The sequence below is a fragment of the Hyla sarda genome, chromosome 6 (assembly GCF_029499605.1).
Source record: "Hyla sarda isolate aHylSar1 chromosome 6, aHylSar1.hap1, whole genome shotgun sequence".
Lineage (NCBI taxonomy): Eukaryota > Metazoa > Chordata > Amphibia > Anura > Hylidae > Hyla > Hyla sarda.
Window position 1 is genome coordinate 242,889,861 of NC_079194.1, and position 22,625 is coordinate 242,912,485.

Here is a 22,625-nt window from a genome sequence, read left to right on the forward strand (position 1 = left end):
ATTTACACTGTATTAACTGTGTAGGGGTATATGTAGTGTTTTTTAAGTTTTACTTTGTGTAGGTATAGTGTAGTGTTTTTAGGGTTTGAGCTGCTGCGGAAAATTTGCTGCATCTCAAACTTGCAGCGAGAAACTCACTGTAAACCCCCGCTGTGTGAATGTACCCTGTACAAACCTCCAGGTGTTGCAAAACTACAACTCTCAGCATGCCCTTTGGCTGTCCATGCCTGCTAGAGGTTGTAGTTATGCAACAGTTGGAGGCACACTGGTTGGAAAACACAGAGTTTGTTACTTAACTCAGTGTTTCGCAACCAGTGTGCCTCCAGCTATTGCAAAAACTACAACTCTTAGCATGCAGTGACAGCCGAAGGGCACACTGGGACTTGTAGTTATGCAACAGCTGGAGACATACTACAACTTCCAGTATGCCCTTTGGCTGTCCATGCCTGCTAGGGGTTGTAGTTATGCAACAGCTGGAGGCACACTGGTTGAAAAACACAGAATTTGTTACTTAGCTCAGTGTTTCGCAACCAGTGTGCCTCCAGCTGTTGCAAAACTACAACTCCCAGCATGTACGGTCTGTTAATGCATGCTGGGAGTTGTAGTTTTGCAACAACTGGAGGCACACTGATTGTGAAATACTGAGTTAGGTAACAAACTCTGTTTCACAACCAGTGTGCTTTCAGCTGTTGAAAAACTACAACTCTCAGTATGCACTGACAGCCGAAGGGCATGCTGAGCATTGTAGTTTTGCAATAGCTGGAGGCACACTATTACAGCTCCCAGCATGCCTTAGGCTGTCCATGCATGGTTGGAGTTGTAGTTATGCAACAGCTGGTGGCACAATTTTTCATAACTACAACTACCAGCATGCCCAGACAGCCAAAGGTCATGCCGGGATTTGCATTTGTGCCTCCAGCTGTTGCAAAACTACAACTCCCAGCATGCCCTTTGGCTGTGCATGCTGGAAGTTGTTGCTTGGCTTACCTCCTGCTGTTAGATTCCAAGAAGGCCCAATAATTATGCCGATCGTGAGGTGGCACCGGTGCCACCTCACTCCTGCTGGGCAAGGGTGATTAGTGCTGACTCGGACTGCACCAATCACCCTTTTTTCCAGGGTCACTGGTGACCCGATTGACCCGGAATCGCTGCAAATTGCTGATCTGAATTGAGCCCCCCAGGGCTTTGCACCGGGTGCCTACTGAATGGACGCCCTTGGTCCTTAAGTACCAGGGCGTATATATAGGTGAAACACACCGTTATATAGGAGAGAAAAAAAAATGCTGCGGCCCCCTCAAAAAAAAAAAAGGGGGGGGGGGGGGCAAATGCAGCGCCCTGAACCCCTAGTAGGGCCCAGGTCATGCTGAATAATCTGCAGCGGACCCTTGAGGACCTATTAGGGGGTATACATTTTTTTTACCTCCTACCTGTCCCTTTACTAGCAGTCTCACCCTGCACTATACAGCTTCTCTTCAGCCCTGAGGCGCTCATATCTTCACAGATGGGGCCCTGGCTCCTTCTCACAGCTCTGCCCGCTGACTGAACACGGTGGGCAAGCAGAGCTGCGAGAACCGGCAGCTATTGGTCGGCCGAAATCGCCACCTCCCCATAGATACAGGAGGTGATCCATCATGTATCTCCGGGTCATCGGGTCACACGTGACCCATAAGACTGGAATCGCTGCATATCGCCTGTGTGAAATCACTGTCTGGGCATGCTGGGAGTTGTAGTTCTGCAACAGCTGGTGGCACCCTGGTTGGGGAACAGGCTATTTGATTTCTTAGGACAGTATCACACAAGCCTAATGCAGCCTTATTTCTATAACATTTTAAAGGGGCGAGATTTATCAAAACCCGTCCAGAGGAAAAGTTGCTGAGTTGCCCATAGCAACCAATCAGATCGCTTCTTTCATTTTTCAGAGGCCTTTCAAAAATGAAAGAAGCGATTTGATTGGTAGCTATGGGCAGCTCAGCAACTTTCCTCTGCACAGGTTTTGATAAATCTCCCCTTTATGACTACAAGGCCCGGCTGTGAGTGTAAGAGACGGCAGTGTATGAATTGGCGTCATGTTCTGTCTGTATGGACGGGTGCAGAACATGGAGCCAACATTATTCTCAAACTCTTCTCACCTGAGATATTTTTCACAAATGTTTCCCTCACACTCACTTTAGCTGCTTTCGGGGTTTCCAGGAAGAAACATAACACATCGTATGGCACCTATACAGAACGTTACTGATGTATTATTTACTATGGAATGGGAATAAAGTCCAAAACATTGCGCTGTGTCCTCAAAAACAACTCCAACTATTTAGTTATTGGTTCTTACTGATAACATATACAGTGGTCCCTCAACATACCATGGTAATTCCTTCCAAATGAACCATCGTTACTTGAACCCATCGTATGTTGAGGGATCCGTGCAATAGTAATAAAGTACAGTATAGAAAGTTATACTCACGTGTCCCCGCCGCTCCGGACCTTCACCGCTGCCGTGGATCGTTGCTCTTCATCACGCGCACGCCGCTCCTATTGGATGACGGGATGGCGTGCACGGCGACGTGATGATGACGAAGGAGAGCGACGGCCATGCAACTCAACGTGTGTGTATGTATGTACTGAAGATATTAACATGAAACTTGGCACACGTTACTTATATGTCAACAACAAACATAGGATAGGTGATTTAACCCTTACCCACCCCGATTTGCCAGGGGCGGGGCTTATGTTTAAAGTCCCATACAAGTAAATGGGAAATATGTTACTGCATAACTTCCAAAAGGCTGGAGATATTTCGATAATACTTGGTCACGTTACTTATATGTCCACTTAAAATATAGGATAGTTAATTTAAGCCTTAACTACCCCCATTGGAGAGGGTTGGGGTTTTTGTTTAAAGTCCCATGCAAATCAATGGGAAATGTATGTTCCCACATAACTTCCGTACAGCTGGAGATATTTCAATAACTGGTACACATATTACAGGTCGGGATAGGAGGTCGAGATATGAAGACGGGAAAGGAGGACAGGATAGGAAGTCGGGATTGGAGGACGGGATTGGAGGTCGGGATAGGAGGACAGGATAGGAAGTCGGGATTGGAGGACGGGATTGGAGGTCGGGATAGGAGGACGGGATAGGAGGTCGAGATAGGAGGACTGGATAGGAGGTCGGGATAGGTAATTTAACCCTTACTCACCCCCATTTGCCAGAGTCGGGTTTTTGTTTAAAAGTCCCATACAAGTCTATGGGAAATATATGTTACTGGATAACTTCCAAACGGCTGGAGATATTTCGATAATACTTGGTCACATGTTACTTATATGTGCACTTAAAATATAGGATAGTTAATTTAACCCTTAACTACCCCCATTTGTGAGGGTTGGGACTTTTGTTTAAAGTCCCATGCAAATCAATGGGAAATGTATGTTCCCACATAACTTCTGTATGGCTGGAGATATTTCAATACCTGGTACACATATTACAGGTCGGGATAGGAGGTCGAGATATGAAGACGGGAAAGGAGGACAGGATAGGAAGTCGGGATTGGAGGACGGGATTGGAGGTCGGGATAGGAGGACAGGATAGGAAGTCGGGATTGGAGGACGGGATTGGAGGTCGGGATAGGAGGACGGGATAGGAGGTCGAGATAGGAGGACTGGATAGGAGGTCGGGATAGGTAATTTAACCCTTACTCACCCCCATTTGCCAGAGTCGGGTTTTTGTTTAAAAGTCCCATACAAGTCTATGGGAAATATATGTTACTGGATAACTTCCAAACGGCTGGAGATATTTCGATAATACTTGGTCACATGTTACTTATATGTGTACTTAAAATATAGGATAGTTAATTTAACCCTTAACTACCCCCATTTGTGAGGGTTGGGACTTTTGTTTAAAGTCCCATGCAAATCAATGGGAAATGTATGTTCCCACATAACTTCTGTATGGCTGGAGATATTTCAATACCTGGTACACATATTACGGGTCTGGATAGGAGTTTGGGATAGGTCGAGATGGAGGTCGAGATATGAGGACGGGATAGGAGGTCGAGATAGGAGGACGGGAAAGGAGGTCAGGATAGGAGCTCGGGATAAGAGGTCGAGAAAGGAGGTCGAGAAAGGACGGCGGGATAGGAGAACAATATATGAGGACGGGATATGAAGTCAAAAGCTTCCTCTGTTGATTTTCCTCCACAACATGGATTAGGAAGGAAAAACCGGGCAACGCCCGATTCTCAGCTAGTATATATGTGTGTGTGTTTTTACTGTATCCATCACTAAAGAAAAACAGACTAAACATTTAACTAAACTTAAGGGTGTACACCACTGCACCAGCGTTTGGAACATTTTGGGTTGTGATGTCACGGCCACACCCACTCAATGCAAGTCTATGGGAGGTCCCAGTAGTCAGACCCCTACCAATTAGCTAGTTATCCCCTATCCTGTGCGTACCGCCTTTTGATGTTGGGATAATACAGGGCCTGATAAATATGTTTGAAGCTAAGAGCGAGCAAAAAAACAAAAAAATGTATATTATTATTTTTTTATTATTTTCCCAGTTATATTTTGCACAGCAAATACAGTGCTAACACTAACCTACTTCCCCCCCCCCCCCCCCCCCCCACAATTAGGTAGTTTGCCCTCTGTAAGGGTATGTTCACACTATGGATTTGTAGCTGAATCTCCGCTCGCAGAATTCAGCGAGCGGAGATTCAGCCTGGCAGCCGGCAGCGGCGGTAGGACCGCGTGGCACTGAGCCGTCACCATTGATGGCTATGCAGTGCTCGTGGATTTCCGTGCAAAGAATGAACATGTTCTTTCTTTACGCGTAACGATTTCAGCGGCGGAATTGACCGCCGCCGAAATTCCGCAGTGTGAACGGGTTTCGAGGAAGACCCATTCACATAGATGTTAACGTTCACTGCGCGGAATTTTACTTGCAGAATTACGCTCGCGGAATTCTGCAGGAATTTTGCAGTGTGAACATACCCTAAGACTACACAAATATCATGAAGGTGAATAATGGTTCAAAATGTTTGACTTCACAATAAAAGGTGAGATTTAATGGGTCTTATTTCTTAAAGTTCAAGGCTTGAAAATATGGTACTTTCTAACGGTTGTGGGTGAAGAGGTAGGATCCTAATCCTTCTCATACTATCTGAAAATAAACTTGGCCTCCCCCAACCCCCAGTCGCTTGACGCATCTTCCTAGCATTGTACAGTGACAGATGTCTCACTCAAGCCGGCCAGTTGGGGCAGTCGCTGGGACTCACCCCGAGGACCCTTATCCTGGATCCAGGCATCTTAGAGTAATTTATTGTGTCTCAGACTGGCGATACTATATACCACTATATACCAAAGATAAAGCATATTAGTAATGGAAAGAAAAAAATTCTAGACTATTAGGAGAAAGTCTCATTTGACCAGTTTAAGAAGTGTTTGCATTCACGTGAGTGACTGGTCTAGATATGTGTCAAACAACAACTCTAACACAGTACAGGAAGATACGCAGCTATTTATACATTTTTCACCTTTCTTTGCACTGACCTGAGGGAGGACTGCACCACATAAGATACAGCAGCAAGTACCAGCTACATCACAGATCTTGGCCCCAGAAGACGCTGAGCCAGGGATCACCTTCACACATGATAGAAGAATGACTGCAGGCAGGCCAGCCCAATATGTTCTAAGAATCTTAAAGGGAGTAGATCATTTAAATGCCACCCAAGTAACAGGCAGCATGGAATCCTGACAGAATCCCTTTGCTTTCCACTGCCTAGCTTCACTTGAATGACAGGTCTCTGCTGGCTGTGTGTATAGGGAGACTCTTTTCAAGCTGAACCAGGGCCACCATCTTCCAACCACTTCCTAAGTGCTACAGCTCGGTTTTAAAGGGGTACTCCGTCCCTAGACATTTATTATATTAAGATGTCTGATCGTTGGGGTCCCACCGCTAAGCACACCCGTGATCTCAGCTGCGGCACCCCAGACATCTGGTGCATGGAGTGAACTTCGCTCCGTGCTGGATGACTGGCGATGCAGGGTGGAGGCTCGTACCCCCTCCCATAGATTTGCATTGAGGAGGCGTGGCCGTGACATCACAAAGCACGAGCCTTCGGAACTGCACCTGAAGCTCTAAACAAATGCTAGGGATCCTGTCGCTGTGGACCCCCACGATCAGACATCTTATCCTCTATCCTTTGGATAGGGGATAAGATGTCTAGGGACGGAGTACCCCTTTAATGCCAATGGAAGCACGTTTGTCTATTCACGATCCCGGCGATGTGCTCCGTGTTATTGGCGGCGGGAGCCAACTGTCATGCATTGTGAGTGATGTAGCGCTCTAGGGCCACATATGGGATATTTTAGAATTAGAGGAATAAATAATGAGCTGCACTTCTATGTCAGCACCCACTGTGTTACAGAATTTTATTTTATTTTTTTAGCAAAATGAAATATCTGCAAGAATTAGGGACATTTTTAAATACCATTTCCACTCTGCTTTCATTTCTGTGAAACACCTAAAGGGTTAATACTACATGTTATTTTAATTACTCTGAGGGGTGCTGTAAGGTGATTTATAGGGGGGTTTCAATTTACAGGCTCAATTTACATAAACTTTTCCCTAAAAATATCTGATTTTAAACATAAAGCAGACATATTGTAAATATGAATTAATAACTAATTTATGTGGCCTGAAGTAGAGAATCTGAAATCCAAAAATGCAGCATCATGATCAAAATTTACCACTAACGCTAAATATAATATATCACGAAAAAAAGAATCTCCGAATCACTTGAATAAGTTAAATCACAAAAAAAGTGGGTCAGGTCAGATTAAAAAAATAAATGGTCCTTGGCCATTAACCCCTTGAGGACCATGCCATTTTTCATTTTTGCACTTTTTTCTTGCTCACTCTCGCTCTTTTTTAAAAAAAAATTTACACAATTTTATAGTCCCCATGGGGATTACATGTAATCTTTAGATAGCATAGCATTGATCAGTGTTATCGGTGCTCTGCTGCTCCAGCCTGCCATGGTTGGTTGGAGCATCAGATCATCGGACAGCGAGGACGCAGGTAAGAGCCCTCCCACTGTTCTCTCAGCTGATCGGGACACTGCGGTGGTCCCGATCAGCAACCCTGTGCAGCCAGGAAGTGTTTTTATTTACATTTTAGACGCCGTGATCAACTTTGATCATTGAGTCTAAGGGTTTAATGCCAGGCATCATTTTGATTGGTGATGTCCGGTATTAGCCACGGTTCCTGGTGTAATGAAGAAAACTTTGTCACTGTAGCACAATGTGACCCTCCGCACAGAGACATAGTTTTCTGCTTTACAACCTGCTCCCTCTCACTCCCTCTCTTGGGGGACAGGGACAAAGTTTCTTCACACATCTACACGTCCACCCGCTAGCTGTTCCAAGACTGCAACCTCCAGCATATCCTCACTGTATGGGCATGCTGTGGGAGTTGTAGTATTGGAACAGGTTGCGGGCGGTGGTAGATATGTGCTGCGGGTAGGTGGGAGAAAGGCTGTGGAGCGCTCCTCTGTCTGTGCTCCACAGTCTGTCTAAGCAATGTAAAAACTGTGTCCCCATCCCCTTGAGAGAGGGTAGTGGGGATGGAGTGAGGGGAGCGGGCTGTAAAGCAGAAAACTGTGGCCCTGTGCGGAGGGTCACATTCCGCTACAGGAAAGTTTTTTTTCACTACACCATTGGCAGATTGGCCACTGGGATAACTATGACCCGCGCTCAGCTCCTGAGTGCACGTAATAGAAGGGGAGCATGACAAGGGTACAGGTGCGCCCTTCGTCCTCAAGAGGTTAAAGAAGTGGTCCAGTTTAGGAAAATGTATCCCCTATCAAAAAGATAGTGTCTGATCCCAGTGGTCGGACCCCCCGTGACAGGCCTCCTCATGCATGGAGCAGGGGACGGCACGCACCCTCCATACATCTCTTTTGAGAGTCAAACTGCTGAACCAGTGTATCTCCGGTTCTTCACATGCATGAAGCTGTGTCGACCACCACATGAAGCAGTGATCAATCAACATGTCCCCTCCATGCATCTCTATGGGAGAGCCGGAGATACACAGGAACAGCCCTTCAGCTGCCAAAAATCAAGATTTAAAAAAGATATGATAGCCAACACTAGACTAATGCCGAAAACATAAGACCAAGTTTGGAGCTTTTAGGCTGCAGTTGCCTGAAAACAGATGTGTATGTGTATGGCATGATCAGCTTCCACATCGCATAAGCTTACCACGGTGGAGTGTTTTTTTTAGTTTTAAATAACTGTCCCTGATGGACCACAAATAGTCTTGGATGTTGACGGCAGGAATTCCGGTACAGACCATTAACTGATGGCATCCAGGAGACAAATGAAAATCTTATGTGTATCCTCTATGTAACTAGACATTTGGTTGACAGAGAATTTTAGTCTGTATTTCCACACTAGAAACACATGCACATGCCTAGAAGATTAGGTGGAGAACTAAACCCAAAACAAGAATCTCAGCCCTCAGTTATATGTACTATTTCCCCTTGAGGTGATAAAGAAGAGGTATGGGGGGGGGGTTAACAATGATCCATGGAAAGGGAGAATGCAAAGTAACTTTCTGACAGAAGAATGAAAACTCCAAGCATCATTCCGTGGAAGATCCATTTAACAGAAGTGTGATGGTCTGTGGAGAATGCCGGAGTGCCCCTTGTGGAAGGAACAATGTGAAGGCTGCTATTGGACTGACAGAAAATGCCTTCCTATTGCTGCAGAATTTGTTGGTGTTCTATAAATAGATGTGAAGATGACTGGAGGGGGGGGGGGGGGTTCTTGCTCTGCACCTATATGAGGCCTAGTAAATAGTTGGACATTGGTTTGCAAAGTAGCTGCCTCCAATAGATGGCGCCATTTCGTGTCAGCTTCATAACTCACCTGAATATTCTCACAGACAACCAGGGCTGCATTAAAATCCATTTCATCCAGCCGACAAACTCACCAGACTAGGCGTGCTTTAAAGGAAAGCGGTATGGCTTGAATTGAACATGCACCTTGACCCCCTCGATTTCCTCCTTGTACTCAGCCAACTTTCCCCCCTTATTCCGAGACATTAGGAGTGACTTATGTACTTGGACTAACTTCCCCTTATCGTGATTTGGTAGAATTGCCTCGATCAAAATAAATCTCTTACCTAGAGTGCTTTATGCTTTCCGTGCCCTGCCAATCTCCGTTCCCTCTCAAGCTATAGACCGCTTGCAATCAGACTTTCTTACTTTTATTTGGGGCTCCAGGGGTAGCAGAGTGGGACACAGGACACTGTTTGCTCCCCCTTCTCAATGGGGATTGGGGGTCCCAAATCTTAAAAATATTACCAAGCAGCGAGAATAGGACAGCTTACCCAATTTCACATACTCCACTCTAGCCCCCAATGGGTCTCCATCGAACAGTTAGCTGCACCTACCGTACCTCTATCCCTCTCACACTGGCTCCCAGCTAAAGAAAGACCCTCAATCCTCTCTCCTATTTTATCACAATCACTACAATTGTGGGATAGTCTTCGTAATCGATTCCCCTTACAATCAGCCCACACCCCGGTAGCACCACTTCTATGTAATCCTAAATTTCCTCCTGGCATGGTCTCGCTGGCTTTTTCATGATGGACAAATAAGTGATTATTTCGCATAGGTGACTTTATTGATAGACTGGGTATTAAACCAATAGCATACTTCTGCTCCTTCTATAAGCTACCCGACTCAGAATTATTCCGCTACAGTCAAATTTCTCACTTTTTGTCGGGTCTTAAGAAGACGGGGACGGACATTACTTCCCGCACCTCTTATGAATCAATGGGGGACATTTCCTAATCTAGTCTATTCTGGGTATGCTTATAGACCAGTGTATGTGGAAGTCTCCTGTCTATTGTGCTCCTAATTTATCAAAGGTCTCACAGCCCTTGATAAATTCTGTGCTCAGACTTCAGGGTCTACCGCTTAAACTGCATTTAGACCTGCTCCAACATGGTCTGACATTTCAGTGTATTTTGGGCAGATGCGACTTGTCGCACAAAAGTCGCACTTGATAAATTCAGCACCAATACATTTTCCAATGCATTTCCCTCTAAAATAGACTTGCATGCATCATGTTCTAAAAATCCTCTACAGCAAAAGTCGCAGAAAAGTCGCACATATTTAGACTGAGACTTTCTGTGAGACAAATTTAGACAGGAAAAAACTGTCAAAATCCTTTGATAAATCTCCCCCTATGTGTCTGAGAGCTTTTGACAGTAGGGGCACTATCTCTTCTATCTATAACACCCTATTATCTACCCCCACCAAATTACCGTATATGATTGCCTGGGAGAAGGACCTGGGGAAGGAAATTGACCCTTAGCGCCTCTATTACCTACAAACTCTCCATTAACACATCCTTGCGGGAAGCGGGCTGTAAGGTGCTACTTCGATGGTACTTGGTCCCTACTAAAATAGCTAAAATGTACCCCACAGCCTCTCCATTGTGCTTCCGTAATTGCCAGCAGCAGGGGACTATGTTCCACATTTGGTGGACTTGCCCACGAGTAAAACGCTTTTGGATACGGGTCTACTATTTTATCCTGTCGGTCACAGGTGTGAACCTTGTGAAATCCCCGGAGTAAGCTCTATTAAATGCCCCAATCCCGAATGTCTCAAAGGGACTTCGCAAACTTTTTTCCTACATCTTTCTAGCCGCCAAGATAGCTATAGCGACTAATTGGAAATCAGGTTCTGTGCAATTTCAGCTGATACGCCCCAAGCTAAACTGGATAATGGCTAATGACAAACTGACGAGCCTCCTAAATGATTCCCAACAGTCTTTTGAAGCTACCTGGCAACTTTGGGTGGAGTATCTGGGTAACCCTTCGTGAAGTTTCTGCCTTTGCACTTTTCCTCTCTTTCTCTCCCTTCTCTTTCTCCTACCGGACCTATCTTCCCTCCCTTGTTTCACTATACGTGTTGTCTTCCCGTGTGTCTGTCTTAGTATTGGTCACAACCCAGTGTTACCGGGCTAATCTGTCTTGACATATATTGATTGATTTAGATAGTCGGGTCTCCTCCAAATAGCTCATCTTGTGACTATTGTTCAATCGGAGGAACCTTTATAAGTATCCCTATTCGGAAGTCACATCTGGCTTGTGACTTGGCAATCCGAGTTTATCGGACTTATGTTTACTGTATTGATAACTTACATATGGGAGTTTACAATCCTTTCCTGTTGGCATAAAGTGCCTTAAATATGTTACATGTATTGTATACTTTATTCTTTACTGAAAACCTTAATAAAAACATTGAAACAGAATTGAACATGCACCAAGATTCTTGTGTTAAAGGGGTATCCCGGCCTTATACATCTTATCCCCTATCCAAAGGATAGGGGATAAGATGTCTGATCGCAGGGGGCCCGCTGCTGCTCCGAAACCGGGACACGACGTCACGGTTATGTCCCCTCGTGACATCACACTATGCCCCCTCCATTCATGTCTATGGGAGGAGGCGTGACGGCCATCACGCCCCCTCCCATAGACATGAATAGAGGGAGTGTTGCTTTATATTGTACCCATCATATATTTATGTGCATCTAACCCTGCACTTGTCAAACACAGAACAGTAACTCACACTAATAAAGTGGCGTATTAAAGCTGCTCAGTACTAGAGTATATCTCTATTTTTTTTACTTCTTATGTGTAAAGTTAATATAGAGTATACGAAGCATGCAGTAAGCTCTTACAGTGGCTGAAAGCTGTTATTAGAGATGAGCGAACTTACAGTGATTCGATTCGTCACAAACTTCTCGGCTCCGTAGTTGGTGTCTTTAGCCTGCACAAATTAGTTCAGCTGTCAGGTGCTCCAGTGGGCTGGAAAAGGTGGATACAGTCCTAGGAGACTCTCCAATGCAAACTTCGCTCCATGCCGGAGGCTTGTGACGTCACAGCCCCTCCCCCTCCCATAGACTTGTATTGAGGGGGCAGACCGTGATGTCATGAGGGGCGGAGCCATGATGTCACGTTGTTCCAGCCCCTGTATCATCCGTCATTACGCACAGAGCGCGTTTGCTCTGTGCAGTAATGACAGAGGGGTGCTGCAGCCGAGATCCCGGGGGTCCCCAGCGGCGGGACCCCCGCGATCAGACATGTTATCCCGTATCTTATGGATAGGGGATAAGATGTCTAGAGGTGGAGTACCCCTTTAACATTTACAAGTCCAGGATCTGCTGCAGACCTGCAACTGTGTTCAGACATTTAGTTCCATTGATCTCTCCAGCAGATCCTGTATGTGTGAATGAACCATAAGGCTGGGTTCACATATGGCTGCAAGCCTTACTGGCGTGACCGTCTGGTCTGTTGACCTCAACACAACCTATAGAAAAACTACAATGCAACTAAATCCTATATTTCCTACTGTATCTCTTATGATCTAAGGCACAGATGGGAGTTTGGCCTAACTTTACATTGGTATTGACTTTTTGGAGAACCACTTACCATCGCTAGCCTGATCCACCATGGACAACACACAAGCCCAACCCACGCATTGATAGAATCTGTTTTATTATTAATATTATCATTATTTAACAGATAAACTAAAAGAAGCCAACATTATCATTCCACCCCGACAAGGGGCGAGCACCCAGCATTCCTCCTGAAGAGGGAGAGGAGAAGAACAGATGTCCACGGCAGGTGGTGACATGGGAGCCTTGAGTCATTCCGGGGGCTGTAGGTGGCCACTTCTACGCTCGGACAGCCCAGCCCACTTTATTCTCACCTCACTTAGGTGCCACTAACATTCTTCCAAAGCCACGGCAAAATAAAATAAAAAAAAATGCAAATATTTTCTCTCAATAGGATAATAGACTTAAGCCAGAAACGGCAGTGCCACCCATAAAAAGAAACAGGAGAAGAAAAGGTAAAGCAAAGAGTAAAAGAAGGATCATAAAAGAGAGAGAGAGAAAAAAAGAAAAGAAACGAAGGAAGACAAAAAGGAGAGAAAAACAACCTCAAGACACAAATAAAAATAAGGTGATACTTGGTGCAACATCCTGCTAAAGATAAGAGCGAGGTCTGCTCCCCTTCAGGCTGGGGTAGTACAGGCATGGTTCTCCCCTACTCCAAAACCGGCAGCGCAGTTCCTAGAGCCCCATTTCCCCTGTGCTTTGAGCAGGTAGGTCAGCCAGCTCTTTATAGGGGGTCGGGGCACGCTGGGAGGGGGGCAGTGGAAGGAGAGGAAGAGGGACATTTGGGGGAAGGGGTGTGGAGGACGACTCATCTCTCCTTTACATGGTTCTGTGCCCCTCCTGTGGCCCCTCCTGCCTCCCTGCTGCTGTCCTCACTGAAGAGCATCTCAGACAGGTCGTCCAGAATGGCGGTCTCCTTGGTGTCCAGTAGGTTAAACTCCCGAATAAAGAGGAGGAAGTGAATAAAGAGAGTGTTTAAGTGTCCGTGTAGTTCCAAAGCGACAATCTCCTTAAAATGGGCTGAGTAAATGTGAGCGGTAACATGGAATAGGTATCTGCAGATCTTTTTTACCAAGGACTCGAAGGAGCTGGGGAATTCCCTGCCTGTTTAATGAACGTGAGAAAAGTGTTAGTAGTGGACTACAGAACAGAAACACACACAATATGTACCCCCTACAGCCATGTACGTATCATCTGGGCTACACGATACAGGAGTATGGGAGTTACATTAACAGAAGACTGATTGTGTAGTCTAACCTAGGTCTAAGTTTTGGGACAGTGCCTGACATGGACAGAGGTGGCAGCAGAGAGCACTGTCAGATTGTAAAGTATTACATGAAAAACAGCAGCTGATTAGTACTAAATCAGCGTTTCCCAACCATGGTGCCTCCAGCTGTTGCAAAACTACAACTCCCAGCATGCCCGGACAGCCGTTGGCTGTCCGGGCATGCTGGGAGTTGTAGTTTTGCAACAGCTGGAGGCACCCTGGTTGGGAAACACTGTACTAGATTCTAGTACATACCTTTGTTTTAATTTTTGACCCAGATATCATGCTTTGAATTAATGTGGGAATCAAGCTTAAAAGAGTTCCCCTTGGCTACAAAAGCCCAGCAACGTTCATCCCATAATAGTAGGTTACAAGCAGCCCAGGTGGATGGGATGAACTTTGATATGCAAATTAGGCTAAAAAGCCCAGCAATTTAAAGCATTTTATCTGGGTCAGATATCAAAACAAAAAGGTGTGCACACATTCAGGGTAAGAAGTCCTATAAAGCCACGGGTTTCGTTTATTATACCCAAAACCTGCTGACAGGTCTGATTGAAGGATATCCAGAGGATATGACAAATGTGTCTGATAGGTGCGGGTCTGTAAGGCGGGGATCGCATCTATGTCTCTCGACTCCCGTCCTGTCTGATATTGTGAGAATGGAAAGGGGATTGTGCAGCGGCATTCTACTGTACAGGAGGTACAGAAACATATGAGCAAGTAAGCCGAGAGGTTTCCCTAACCACTGCAGAATTGTCACTCCCCTAATCATTCAATGCCTGGATGTGATGGCTGGAGGCCACATCATCAAGGAGGAGGGAGCTTGTCAAGTCCTTGAGGTGCACAGCTATGCCACAAATATCGGACAATAAAATTACTCCTTACTCCGGTGGAAAACTTTATTTTTTAAATCAACTAGTGCCAGAAAGTTAAACAGATTTGTAAATTACTTCTATTAAAAAATCTTAATCCTTCTAGTACTTATTAGCTGCTGAATAATACAGAAGAAGTCATTTTCTTTTTGGAACACAGAGCTCTCTGCTGACATCATGACCACAGTGCTCTCATATGCGGCTCTGGTCAGTTCCTAAAATGGACAGAGATGTCAGCAGAGAGCACTGTGCTCGTGATGCCAGCAGAGAGCACTGTGGTCATGATGTCAGCAGAGAGCACTGTGGTCATGATGTCAGCAGAGAGCTCTGTGTTCCAAAAAGAAAACCATTTCCTCTGTAGTATTCAGCAGCTAATAAGTACTAGAAGTATTTTTTAATAGAAGATTTTTTAATAGAAGTAATTTACAAATCTGTTTAACTTTCTGGCACCAGTTAAAAAAAAAAAAAAAAGTTTTCCATCGGAGTACCCCTTTAAGGGTAAGGTCACATGTGCCATGTTTTGCTGCGTGCTTGCTGTTGCATAATTTTCCTACCCATTGAAGTCAATGGGATAGCAAAATCAGCTGTTTTTGCTACCCAATGACTAGGGATGTCCCGATACCAATACTGGCCATTTTTATGGTATCGGGGACTCATTCAATGTCCCCAATGCCATGTCCGATACCTGCTGACGCTCCGCTGCCCCGTTCTCCCATCTGCATCATGGCGTTCTATGGAGGAGCATGTGACACACACGTCACTCCTCCTCCCCTGCGCCAAGTGTAACGCTACGGAGGAAGCAGAGGGACGTGTATGTCACATGCTCCTCCATAGAACGCAATGTTGCGGACGGGAGGACGGAGCAGTGGAGCGGCAGCAGCCGACAGAGGACAGACAGCTCCAGGTGAGCTGTCTACAAGGGTGAGGGCTGCGGTCTACAGGGGGCCTGCTGTCTAAAGGGGGCCCTGCTGTCTAAAGAAGGGTCCTGCTAATGTCAAAGGGGGGGCCCTGCTTTCTAAAGGGGGGCCCCTGCTAATGTCTAAAGGGGGGCCCCTGCTAATGTCTAAAGGGGGGCCCCTGCTAATGTCTACTATTAAAGGCAATCTTACAGCACTAACTTGAATTTATATGTAGATAGTGCAGGTGACCCGGTTTCTACCGCTGCTCACAATGTGAACATCAGCGCAATCGCTCTGGAGACATCGGTCTCGCCGACAATGCAAATTCCCTGATTTGCCCAATGGAGAAGAGAGAAATCTTGGCTCATACTACAGCAGCCGCCACCATTGTACACAACAAGGACCCACATATCAGCACGGTAAAAAGGCGCCAGAAACCAGGTCTCCCTGCTGTCAGATTCCCTTTAAAATAAAAGTACTCGTACTTGGTATCGGCGAGTACTTGAATTAAAGTATCGGTACTCGTACTCGGTCTTAAAAAAACGGTATCGGGACATCCCTACCAATGACTTCAATGGGTAGGAAAATACACAGCAGCAAATACACAGCAAAATATGGCATGTTTGACGATACCCTAAGGGTAGGTTCAAGTGCATATTTTTGCTGCAGATTTTGCTGCCCATTGGTTTTAATGGGTAGCAAAATCTGCTACAGCAAATCTATAGCAGAAAATACGCACTTGTAAACGTTTGTGAATAGACCCTAAGGGTACATACACATGTACAGGATCTGCTGCAGCTGATTTTGCTACCTATTGAAGTTAATGGGTAGCAAAATCAGCTGCACAAAACATGCAGATCCTGTACAAGTGAATGTACCCTTAGGGTCTATTCACACATACAGTATCCCGCGCAGGATTTTAAGCTGCAGATTTGAAGCTGTGTTCAGTCATTTAGTTTACATCAAACTCTGCAGCTTCAAATTCTACAAAATATGTGCAGTATTGTGTACGTGTAAATGCACTGTTAAAAAAGGTATGTGCTCTACAGCTTATACATTATGCATAACTAAACTGATTAATTCTTCAAAATACATGATTTTTCATCATATTATAACAGAAGAAAGAGTCTTTTTACTCACCGTATTTGGTGGGGAAGACGTCCTCATCCGTCACCAATTTTTGTACAGAACTCATGACAAAATCAATATATTGAGGGGCCGTGCACTTTATCTTCTTCCCCCGTTCGTCATACCAGTAGTACTGTCTGTAGCAGAACAAGGTTATATGTACAAGTCAGCATAATATACACTGCCCAGTATTCAAGTGTACCTGTTGTCAACAAAATCTTTTTATATAATGTAGATAATACCATTATATGTATATTGGTAATATACACTGGTTAAAAAATATGTATATTTTTGTCTCTGCAGCTATTGCCTGAGTGTCTCTATAAGGAGTCCAAATACAGGAAGTGATTGTGGACAAGCAGGGCTCTGTGCACCGAGGACAAGCAGGGCTCTGTGCACCGAGGACAAGCAGGGCTCTGTGCACCGAGGACAAGCAGGGCTCTGTGCACCGAGGACAAGCAGGGCTCTGTGCACCGAGGACAAGCAGGGCTCTGTGCACCGAGGACAAGCAGGGCTCTGTGCACCGAGGACAAGCAGGGCTCTGTGCACCGAGGACAAGCAGGGCTCTGTGCACCGAGGACAAGCAGGGCTCTGTGCACCGAGGACAAGCAGGGCTCTGTGCACCGAGGACAAGCAGGGCTCTGTGCACCGAGGACAAGCAGGGCTCTGTGCACCGAGGACAAGCAGGGCTCTGTGCACCGAGGACAAGCAGGGCTCTGTGCACCGAGGACAAGCAGGGCTCTGTGCACCGAGGACAAGCAGGGCTCTGTGCACCGAGGACAAGCAGGGCTCTGTGCACCGAGGACAAGCAGGGCTCTGTGCACCGAGGACAAGCAGGGCTCTGTGCACCGAGGACAAGCAGGGCTCTGTGCACCGAGGACAAGCAGGGCTCTGTGCACCGAGGACAAGCAGGGCTCTGTGCACCGAGGACAAGCAGGGCTCTGTGCACCGAGGACAAGCAGGGCTCTGTGCACCGAGGACAAGCAGGGCTCTGTGCACCGAGGACAAGCAGGGCTCTGTGCACCGAGGACAAGCAGGGCTCTGTGCACCGAGGACAAGCAGGGCTCCGTGCACCGAGCCAGGAGTAACATAAACAGTTTTTGTTGAGGACAGGTACACTTTAAAAAGCACTGCATACTGTGCTTTCTCAATACAGTGATAGACATGGTACATCCAAAAATACATAAAAAGGAGTAATTTGGCATGCATCTGGCCTGGCTGTAAATAAACCTGGTGCATGCTTCACAAAGGTGCATGGATGGAGACAAATAAATGAGTACGGTAGCAGAACACACTTATACATTATATGGAAGAACACTTACGTGTTGCAGGCAGCCATGGTCTGGCAAGTCTCCCCTGTGCAGAACTCTGAGATGGTGCTGTACTGAAGGTTGATGTGGTTGAAAAATGTTGTTACTGAAAGAGAGAACCACAAATAAGAATAAAGTGCCGTCCTGAACTCGGCAAATATCCAAATGCAGCAACAGTGATTATTCTGGCATAAGAAGCAGCAGGAATATGCACAACTACGAAGAATATTACTAGTGAACATGTGACCTCAAGGTTCACAACCAGCCTGGAGGTTGTGGTAGTTCTAAAGCGCCACATGTACCAAATGTCTCTGAATTAGGAGTTTAGCTTGAGACATTTTTGGGTGTAGAGCAAGAATATTTCTGGACGTCAGACATCATGATATTAGGGGATTAGTGCCAAGACAACCTATTATTGCTTTATCCACAGTTAATACATTTCAATGAACTGCGAGATTTCAGCATACAAGCCCCTGCCTAACCTCTCCTCGGAAATATGTTCCAATTGCCTATTCTAAACAATATCAAGTGTGTCAAACGGGGTAATTCCTAATGTTCTAATGACGTGACATCACACTGATACATCATTACATTATGACAGTGTTTCCCAACCAGGGTGCCTCCAGCTGCTGCAAAACTACAACTCCCAGCATGCCCAGACAGCCTTCGGCTGTCTGGGCATGCTGGGAGTTGTAGTTTTGCAGCAGCTGGAGGCACCCTGGTTGGGAAACACTGTCATAATGACTATGGAGGGGGGTGGGGGTTGCTGTCTCTCTAACCCTGGGACTGCGAACTGATCTGTATTTTGCTTTGGCATCCAGTGGAATCAATTGCCCATAGGTTTTCATGATAAGAAATGTATACCGTACAGTATTTTATTTCGGAATGCTTCCGGATAGAATAGTTTAGTTTACTACACATAACCAGCAATACAAACAATAAAAAAGGTGTCTTATGGGAGCTAAAAGGAACATGCTTTGTGCCTGTTTGGGTATTGGGGCTAGGTGGATAGGTTAAAAAAAAAAAAAAAAAAAAAAAAAAAAAAAAAAAAAAAAAATGTGGAGGTATCATAGTTCTAAACTGAGAATGGGACTTTTATTTACCGTGATGGTCCGCGGTGAACTCTCCCTGCTGGAACTAATTGAAGGGTAGGAAACCTTATCCCCTATGCTTTGGATAGCAGATAAGTGTGATCACGGAAGGTCCAACCACTCCTTTGGATAGGGGATTGGTTTTCCTACCATTTCATAGATCAGGTCCTATTTAGATATAGGGGGGAGGACAATCGATCAAGGCTGGAGGGGCAGAGAGAAGCTCCCAGGACTGACATGATGATTCAGAGCAGGGTTTCTCGGTGGTTCTATAATTCTTCTGAAATACTGCAGTGTTCCTGAGTGAAGTAAATCTCATTGTATGGAGGGAACCTGTCAGTGTTTCATGTCAAATGACAGGTTCCCTTTAACATATAAAACAAGGCGCTTTCCAGGTATATATGTTAAAAGAGCACTGTGTATATCTATGCAGTCTGATCACTTGACTAAAGAATAGACCCCTTTATAATAAAGAGTGGAGGTCCTTACAGTCAGACCCCCTCCCCCCCCTCAGAAAATGATGGAATAATCTTTGCGATATGTCACCATATACAGTGGTCCTTCAACATACGATGGTAATTTGTTCCAAATGAACGATCGTTAGTTGAAACCATTGTATGTTGAGGGATCCATGCAACGTAAAGTATAGGATAGTGGTCTCCAACCTGCGGACCTCCAGATGTTGCAAAACTACAACTCCCAGCATGCCCGGACAACCAATGGCTGTCCGGGCATGCTGGGAGTTGTAGTTTTGCAACATCTGGAGGTCCGCAGGTTGAAGACCACTGGTATAGGAGGTTTTACAGTACTCACCTGTCCCCGCCGCTCACCGCTGCCCTGGATGTCGCCCTCCATCGCTGTTGCCGTGTCCCCGGACCGTCTCTGCTGCGTCTCTTCATCGCCGTCATCACGTCGCTCCTATTGGATGACGGGGCGGCGTGCGCGATGACGTGATGATGACGATGGAGAGCACCGGCGATGCAGGGAATCCCGAAGAGGACGCGCCAGAGCCCAGAGGACAGGTAAGTGATCGTCAGCGGAGCACACAGGGCACCGTAAACTGCTATGAGGTGGCAGCTGAAGCAGTCTGCGCTGCCGGATAGCAGTTTATGCGATGGCCCCGACATACAAAAGCATCGTATGTTGATGCTGCCTTCAACATGCGATGGTCTCTGAGAGGCCATGGCATGTTGAAATTATCGTATGTCGGGGTCATTGTAGGTCGGGGGGGTCACTGTACTAATGTAGAAGAACATTGCCCAGACATCCAGATCTCCAGCACGGTAAAGCAGTTTGGATCTGGATGTTCAGGGCTGGGATATTAGTATCAGTCCCCTTTCACACTAGTGCTATGACCCGGCCGTCAGGACCGCCGGGGAGAATAGCGGGAGAAAAAAAATTGTGCTTGCACAGTTTTTTTCTCCCGCTATTCTCTCTGAAAATAGCGGTGCTCAACGGACCCCATTGACTATAATGGGGTCCATTGGGACCCGTTATTGCCGTTGCACCCTGTCAAAATGATGGCAGTCAAACTCCCCCCCAAAAAAAGTTTGATGGTTGTTATTGACAGGGCATAATAGTAGTGTGAATGAAGCCATACATAGGCTTGTCATCAGGACACGCACAACTGCGCTACCTATACATACACACGTAAGCATGCACCACTCACTATTGCTGGCCAGCCACTCGTTGAGGTCGATTTCCTGCGGTAATGTCACTAGTTGCTTGAATTCAAAGTCTGTGACGCGGACACGTGTGTATTCTGGTTCCAGGTACAACTTCTTCTCTTCTGACACGGGCTTCTTACCATTGGGCTTAGTCTTTGATTTTCTGCAAGAGACGAAGGAGAAAATGTTAACGGATTCATCGTATTATCCACAATAAAAGGCGAACGCAGCAAAAATGCAGAATATCCGCAACTCCTGCGATCCACAGGTTGTTTTGGGACCCTCACAAGTATATACAGGAGAACAGCTTGAGCTGTATGCAATGACATTCCCAGGGAAGCTGAGTCACAATCTATAGAGCCGCGATTAAAGCACTCAACGAAGCTGTCACCCACTCTCCTGTAGCTAAAGTGAAAGCCATATTGGTTGTCACCCAGCTTTTCCATACAGAATGAAGAAATGGTTAAATAAAACTGACAGCGGGAGATGATGTAACTCAGTTTTACTAGTCTCCAACTGCCTACATCAGTGTTCTCCAACAAAAGGTGCCTCCAGCTGTTGCAAAACTACAACTCCCAGCATGCCCAGACAGCCGTTGGCTGTCCGGGCATGCTGCGAGTTGAAGTTCTGCAACAGCTGGAGGCACTCTAGTTGGGAAACACTGATCAGTGCCATGGGATAGGTACTAACAGGGTTAAGAAAAGCGAGCTCCCTTGCCAGCCTGGCTTTCCCATACTCTTGTTCTCACGGAGAAGTCTTTGCCTTAAAAGGAATACCAGAGCCGCCACAGAATCCTGGAGACAGGGAGGACGAGGAGACGGGGGCAGTGCCCAGGCATGTTACACATACCACAGCCAGAGCAAAACACACACAGGAAGCAGACGGGCATGGCCTGACAACGTACAGACATCTAATGGAAGGGGGGGGGGGCACAGGCTGGCACAGGGAGAATCACAGGGGGGAAACACAAAGTGGACAGATAACAGGAAAGATCACTGGCCAGCACTAGGACCAATGCAGGAAGGAAGTTGTAATGCCAGACACCAGACTTCCTGGCTGGAGAATAATACCGCACAGTATATTCAGGAATAAGTCAGCTATAGGCTGGCCGGCATATTGACCAATTCTGCACTGTAAATCCGCAGCAATGTACAGTACAGAACAAGTGGGGTTGTCCTAGGCCTCCATTTCTATGAGGGAATGGTTGAAACTTTGTAGACTGAAAACTGACCATCTGGTACCCAGACCATCCAGCAGATGAGGGATGTCCCCAATATGTGGCCTAGAGCAGAACTAAACCAAGAATGGATGGACTAGGAATCCAGAATGCATTTGGCTGTCCCCTTCACATAACAACAGGTGAAAGTGACCAATTAAAGGAGTAGTCCAGTCCTGAAAAACGTATCCCCTCCCCCCCCCACACCTATCCTAAGGGGCCCCGCGCAATCTCCTGTACGGGGCCCCGGCAGCCCGCTGACACAGCCCTATGACAGAGCTGGAGATTGCTGAAGGCAGCGCTCCGGCTCTGCCATAGAGTTGTATTGAAGGGGTGTGTCAGCTGCCACTTCGTGCGGTGGTCAACACGCCCCCTTAGGATAGGGGATACATTTTTCAGGACTGGACGACTCCTTTAAATATCATAAGTAACCTGGAAAACCTGATCCAGCACATTATTGAGAGGTCCCGAATTTTTTCTAGAAAATGAAGTATTTCTCACCGAAAAGGATTGCAGTAACATATGTTTTGCTATACACACGTTTATTCCCTTTGTGTGTATTGGAACTAAACCAAAAAAGGGGAGGAAAAAAGCAAATTGGACATAATGTCACACCAAACTCCAAAAATGGGCTGGACAAAATTATTGGCACCCTTTCAAAATTGTGGAAAAATAAGATTGTTTCAAGCATGTGATTCTCCTTT

The 22,625-nt window shown here is 46.1% G+C and overlaps 2 protein-coding genes across 3 annotated transcripts in view; one reads left to right on the forward strand and one right to left on the reverse strand.

Annotated features, from left to right (window-relative positions):
* The window catches only part of BRSK2 (BR serine/threonine kinase 2), a 215,428-nt gene extending 198,384 nt beyond the window's left edge, over positions 1 to 17,044 (forward strand). The window contains exon 19 of the mRNA XM_056526827.1: positions 16,941 to 17,044. Coding sequence (XP_056382802.1) covers positions 16,941 to 16,951 — 11 coding nt within the window. The 3' untranslated portion in view covers positions 16,952 to 17,044. The remainder of the gene's footprint in view (positions 1 to 16,940) is intronic.
* MOB2 (MOB kinase activator 2) overlaps positions 12,556 to 22,625 on the reverse strand; it is a 62,920-nt gene continuing 52,850 nt past the window's right edge. The window contains exons 2-5 of one of the 2 annotated variants that reach the window (XM_056526829.1): positions 20,708 to 20,868; positions 17,960 to 18,053; positions 16,650 to 16,774; positions 12,556 to 13,575 (exon numbers count right to left, since the gene is read on the reverse strand). In XM_056526829.1, the coding sequence (XP_056382804.1) occupies positions 13,280 to 13,575; positions 16,650 to 16,774; positions 17,960 to 18,053; positions 20,708 to 20,868 (676 nt within the window). In that variant the 3' untranslated portion in view covers positions 12,556 to 13,279. The remainder of the gene's footprint in view (positions 13,576 to 16,649; positions 16,775 to 17,959; positions 18,054 to 20,707; positions 20,869 to 22,625) is intronic. The other variant, XM_056526830.1, reaches the window with a different exon arrangement.